Source organism: Podarcis filfolensis (assembly GCF_964270895.1).
Source record: "Podarcis filfolensis genome assembly, chromosome: 5".
Lineage (NCBI taxonomy): Eukaryota > Metazoa > Chordata > Lepidosauria > Squamata > Lacertidae > Podarcis > Podarcis filfolensis.
The window spans coordinates 8818426-8824570 of record NC_139608.1 but is presented as its reverse complement, the minus strand read 5'-3'; the positions used below and the strand labels follow the sequence as shown (position 1 = coordinate 8824570).

The 6145-nt window shown below is 42.7% G+C and overlaps 1 protein-coding gene across 10 annotated transcripts in view; it reads right to left on the bottom strand.

The window, feature by feature from the left end:
* MCF2L2 (MCF.2 cell line derived transforming sequence-like 2) overlaps positions 1 to 6145 on the bottom strand; it is a 227602-nt gene that overhangs the window by 132063 nt on the left and 89394 nt on the right. For all 10 annotated transcript variants that reach the window (XM_083612712.1, XM_083612717.1, XM_083612719.1 and 7 more), the window contains 2 exons: positions 2851 to 2954; positions 1448 to 1536 (listed from right to left, as the gene is read on the bottom strand). In XM_083612712.1, the coding sequence (XP_083468838.1) occupies positions 1448 to 1536; positions 2851 to 2954 (193 nt within the window). The remainder of the gene's footprint in view (positions 1 to 1447; positions 1537 to 2850; positions 2955 to 6145) is intronic.

Genomic DNA, 6145 nt, shown 5'->3' with positions numbered 1-6145 from the left:
CCTGGAAGGTCACCAGCTTAACTCCCACAACCTAGTTTAGCAGAAGATAGGCTGGGGTATGTCCCACATTAGCTAACGTTTTAAACCAGGGGTCGGCAAGGTTTATCTTGCCTGGGCCGGATCGGTCCTGTGGAGATCCCTCCATGGGCCGGATCGCGTGCGTGCCCATGATTTTCAGCATCTGTGTCTACGACTTCTGGTGCCGCGGAAGCGATTCCCCGGTTTAGCTCAGTGCGTGAGTGGGCAACTCGGTTCGGGGGCGGCTTGTGGGCCGGTCAAACGACCTCCGCGGGTCGCTTCTGGCCCATGGGTCTTAGGTTGCTGACCCCTGTTTTAAACCAGCATAAGCCCTGAAAAGGGGTATGGCAATGATGGGATCCTAAGGCCATTCAGCATAGTCACACAAGTTGGGAACACAGTTTAAGTTAAGCTGGTTTAAAAGCATAGAGTAACTCAATCTATTTAAAGGCTTGCTTTCCCCCCGGCAGGTTCCAATCTTCCACTGAATTGTGCACATCCCTAAAGTCCTCATGTATCAGGATATACACTTTCCAGCAGACTGAAAAGTGTATATCAAAACAATGTCTGGGCCCTTTCACTTGGTCCTGTTGCAGAAATGTGACCTTTAGTGAGAGATTATCTTACTTCCTGGTTTAGGAAATTGCACTCCAGAATGGTGGTGGGAGAAAGATCTGGTTTCCATCTCTGAAATGGAATTAACCATTAACCACCTTTACTGTGTAAGCTACCAGTCAGCTGTGCAAAGGCAAAGAGATGTTTTTTACTAATAACGTATAGAATTTACCAAATCTAGATGTGTTAAACTTCAAAATTAAACCTCTCCCACCCTTACTTGCATGCAAGAGGATTATCAGTTTTTGCAGTGTGCTTTGTGCCAATACTAAATGTCACAAATACCAGAGAAACTTCATTTGAAAAACCATTTCATATTTGTTTATGACAGATTTTATTATTTTACTATTTTCTTACATGCTAAGTAAAAGTGAAACTTAACTCTCCCAAGAGAGGATGAGGGAAGACATGAGCAAAAAACCCACTATGCAGGAATTTGTTCAGGCTCATCTACGTAGCACTGAGCCATGGTTCACCATTACAAGCAAATGTAGCTAATGCATGCAGTCCATTTCATTTGCTCCTTTTACAGGTGCTTTCAACTCCCTGCCTTAACTCTAGAGAACGGTGGACAGTGTTACCCTATTTTGAGTGCAGAAGCTTGTTATTCAAGGCATTAAGAAAGTTTGTGAATACTCATTAAAAGGTCGTAAATATCTGCTGGCAGAGCAGGTCTAAGTTATAACTCACAGTCTGTTTGCAGAAAGGCGGCATATAAATGCAGTATATCAGCAAAACATGGGTTGCGATGCAAAAAATGTATTTTTTCTTTAAACCAATTATCTCTTCTGGTAGAAATTGGTTTCATCCTTACCTCCTCCTGGTGGAAAGATTTTCTTCACTTTCACTCATCACTAAGACTCTGCTGGAACCTCCCTGACTTGCTTCATGCATTACTTCAATCTGGAAAATGAACACAAAGCAGAGATGTCTGACTAAAGGCTTCTTTTCATCTACAATACATTGCTCTATATAATAACAGCCAGAAAGCTGTCAGTAGTGGCTTGTTAGTGTGGTCTGTCTCCAAAACAGCCAGTATCTTGGAGACACACATGCTACAAAATTCCTGCTTAGTAGCATGTCCTATTCGTGATGTAGATCAATAAGAAGTCATATGTATGCTGATAATACATTTTAGTTGCTGTATGTACAATGATTTTCATGCTGAAGAATTCTAGTGGAAAAGATTTCTAATATCTGTAAGCTCATAGGAAGTTGTTTTATACAAAGTCAGACTGTAGGTTCCTGTTCTGACAAATCTCAGTGGCTCCTTGGGATCTCGAGCAGAGTCACCACCTGTTTCTTGATCCTTTCTGCACTAGATTGATCTTGGTCAGTGTTTTTTTTCTATGGCTGAGCTATGGCCGCTTCCCTGTTGCAGTTTTTATTATAGCCTAAAAAGACGTGGTTAAACCTGTCACCATCTTCCCATAGGCTGCTAAATGACCCAATTCTAAGTGCTGAATAAATTCAGTGTTGTTTTTTTAACAGATCTTAGAAACTTTCTTCTTGGATTTGGAATTTTAATTTCTACAGTTACTTGTTTCAGAGCTTTTCTTCATTTTCCACCTGGAATTTATTTCTGCGGACTTCCTGCTTTCTAAGGTTTTCTTTCTTCACCTGTTCCCACTCCCTTCCCACGTCCTATTTTGAGCCAGAGGGACTGTGTTTTTTGCTGCTGTTCCCTTGCCTCAAGCAGCTTGCAAACAAGGGAAGCAGATCAGGGAAGCAGTGAGTGATTCCCACTCATCAGCTGTTGTGTGGGGCAGAGCAGCAGCAGCAGGAGCGTCCTGCGCCATTTTAGGGCACTTGGGAGACGTTTTTAACGACCTTTTAGAATTGACCTTGTCAACTGAATTCCACTCGCAAAATAGCAACAGTCTGTGAAAGAAGCCACAGATAGGAAGCATGTGGATTAGAACAATGAAGCTGATAAACAAAGCAACAGGAAACTCTCATAATTTATGGGTCTAAGTGTGATTGCCTCTTTATTTACTGTGAGACAGTGATATTGAAAAATCACACCCTGAAATTAAAATCTTTTAATGCTCGGAATGGGGGCAAGGAGAGACGGAAGTAGCTTATGACATTTTCAGAGTTTAAGACTCTGCCATGAATCTTTTTATCAAAAAGCTAGGCACTAAGCAAAAAATAGCGGTGGTAACTTGGTTTTTCTCATTTGGAGACTGTACCCAAAGTAAGAAACTACCTTCCTACCTTAATTCCACCTTTCATCTTCTTTACACTTTTCTTTTTCGACAGGTCTGCTTCAGAGATGGATTTGGGAGGACTAGAAATTTCTACTGATTTCCTGTTGGCAACTGAAATAAGACAAAAAGCCCCATATAGTATCAGAAAATACAGCACTACCAGAAAAGTCCCCCCCGCCCGCCCCATGAAACCAAGACCATAGTGTTGGGTCACTTCAGAGCAGGGGTTTGTAATCAGCAGTCTGTGAACTTCATTTAGGTGGTCCGTGACAGGGCAGGATTAAATATTACTATTGATTTTTAATTGCATTTAATTGCTGCTTTTATTTCTTACATTGTATTTTATATTGCCACTTGAACAGTCATTCATCCCAGCTGGTGAGAATGGACCTTTTTAGAAGCTGCTGTAATTTTGGAACATATTAAATAAATATTGCTTCACCCATGTATGATCATTCAATCCAACCAAGTATGAGAGGCTCATTCTCATTAATGAGATGCAGGGAGGGTTGAAATTACCCACAGAGAAACAACATGGGAAATAACTGTTCCGCATGTGGATGAAACAACATAGTTAATATGAGAGTAGAAAAATGAACAGCTATTGTTATTCTTGAACAGATAAGGGGTGAGAGGACACAGCTATATAGTGTTTGACTTGGATCTGAGCCCATTTGTGCACAAAACCGAGTTCATGTTCGCTCTTCCTTTCACTTGTCCCTTGAAAACAGAGAAGCCCTTAGGGATGGATTATGGTGCAATACAGTGAAGGGGTCTGCAGATGAAGTTGGAAGAAACTGCTCTGCCTTAGAAGTGAAAAGTTTGGTGAATGGAAGAGCAATTTAGAATGTTTAGGTCTTGCATTTTGAGCTCAAATGTGCAAACCTTTTATGGCAGCATAAAAGACATTCATAGAAGGAATGAAGGAGAGAGAGAGAGAACAGGTCCTAGTTGCCTTTAATTAAAACCTCCTTCACAGCCAGTAATGCTGGTGAGAAAGAAACCAGTTTGCCTTCCTCAAGGTTGCCCATCAAAATAATATAAACATTTTGGTTTTTATATGGCGCCTTTCCCTTACTCAGGTGTGTCCTTGCACCCAGCTGCCGAGAGCACACATGTGAATCACCCACCCTTCCATTCTAGTTTCCCCCTCCCTGTACCTGTGCCAACATGACAGCATGGAATATGTATTCTTTTATCTGAAACATCTGATTATTGCAGGAGGAGCCATCATGGTATCCTTCATATGTTGTACAACTGCAATGTCCATCATCCCCAACCAGCATGATCAGTGGGTTAAAGATGATGATGGGAGCTATAGTTCAACAACATCTCTGGGGGTTCCATGTTGGTTCCTCCTGGACTATGACCGTTGTTGGCACCCATCTGTCTCGAGAGACAATGGAGTGTGCCTTGATGCGACGTCAAACCGCAAGCCTGGGCAGTGTGTATGGAGGTCCTGGGCTGCCCAGACAAGACTTCCCTCTTGGCCTTACTGCTGAGGTCCAAAGGAATGCAGAGCAATACATTTGGCACCAGCTTCATTGCAGGAGTTGCCAGAATGAGGCGTACAAAGCTTCATCCAACCATTTTAAGCACTCCACTCTGGATTTGTGTAGGGTTTATTCCAGGCATAGGCAAACTCCGGTCCTCCAGATGTTTAGGACTACATTTCCCATCATTCCTGATCACTGGTCCTGTTAGCTAGGGATGATGGGAACTGTAGTCCCAGACATCTTGAGGGCCAGAGTTTGCTTATGCCTGGTTTATTCCTTAGTCTTTTCTTCTCCCGAAGTTATCCCACAAGCAGTGTTAGAAACTGAGATATGAAAGCTAGGAGCTAAATGGCACCTTAAACCTAGGTTATGGGTGCCACAACGGAATGCCTAGGCATGCTTTTTTATAACAAGAATACAAAGCTGAAAACGAACGAACTGCAGCTAAAATACTATGTTCATTTTTCACATGGCCTAATCCTTCCCCTGCCCACCCCCTAATATTCTTAAGAGGGTCTCTTCTCCAGTCTTCAGAGAGTACCTGGAAGTGGGGAAGCAGAAAAAGTCCTCCTTTCCTTCCACTCTGCAGTTTTAATCTGAAATCTTAGGTGCACTACTGCTCCCAGAGCTCAGAAACTGCTTGCGCTAATGAAATTCCCTTTCACAAAATGCGCCTAGAACAAGGCAGTGGAAACTTAGGGTCAGAGTTTTCCTCCTAGATGGACTACCTTCCCAGGTTGATGCATTAAGCACAACAACAAAAAACCCTGAATAGGGCTGCAGACTAAATTTCATTGGAAAGGTAGCCACTGTGGACATGGTGCTGCACTTCTTAGATCGGAGATTGGGTAGCTGTAACATTTGCTAGCTGATTACCAGGTGGATAAGCATGATTGCATAAGCAGCCTTCACCACCAACCTGGTACCTTCCAATGCTGGCTGGGGGTGATGGGATTTGTTAGCCAAAGCATCTGAAGGGCACCAGGTTGAAGAAGGCCGGCATAGTGAATCTCCAAGTTTACAGAAGTTGAGATCATAAGAGAAGCCTGGTGGGTCAGGCCAAAGGTCCATCTAAGTGCAGCTCTCGGTTCTCACGGGGGCCAACTAAGATGCATATGAGAACCCCAGAACTTGCTGCCTAGCCGCTAATAGCGCTAATCCGCTAAGCCGCTAATAGGGTTGCTTCACAAGACGAAAAAACCGCTAGACAAAGAGACTCGCGGAACGGATTATTTTCGTCTTGCGAGGCACCACTGTAGTGCTTTGAACCGGGCCAATCCCAGCACACTAACCATGTTCTGAGGGCTCAGTGAATCTCTGTTTTTACTGCTTAGACAGGAAAGGGGAGTTCGTTTTCCAGGGTATTAGAGATCATTCACAGCCAATAAGGAACATTCACATTATTTTGCCAGTGCCTGACAACCCCACCAAAACTCACAACACTGCAGCTGTATAGACTGTATTCTGTTAGGCACTTAGCATAATAATACCATTAATGATGTTGCCCATAGAAAATGCAGCCACTGTCTTATATTATTTTGATTGACGTATTTTATATATTGTACTTTTATTGTATATTTATTTTGGCAAATACATATTAATGCTGTTCAACCCTTTGGGAACCTCTGGGCTAAAAAGTAGTATATAAACAAACTATACTGTAATAGCTAATTCAGCTATTCCTGGAGGCAGGAATGATAGGGGCTTTGTTCTTTTTATTGATTTTGAGAGGAATCTCCAGTGAGGCCACTTATACTATAAAAGCATCCCTGAGTAAGAGGAAACCTTGGTGATCAGGGTTTCAAT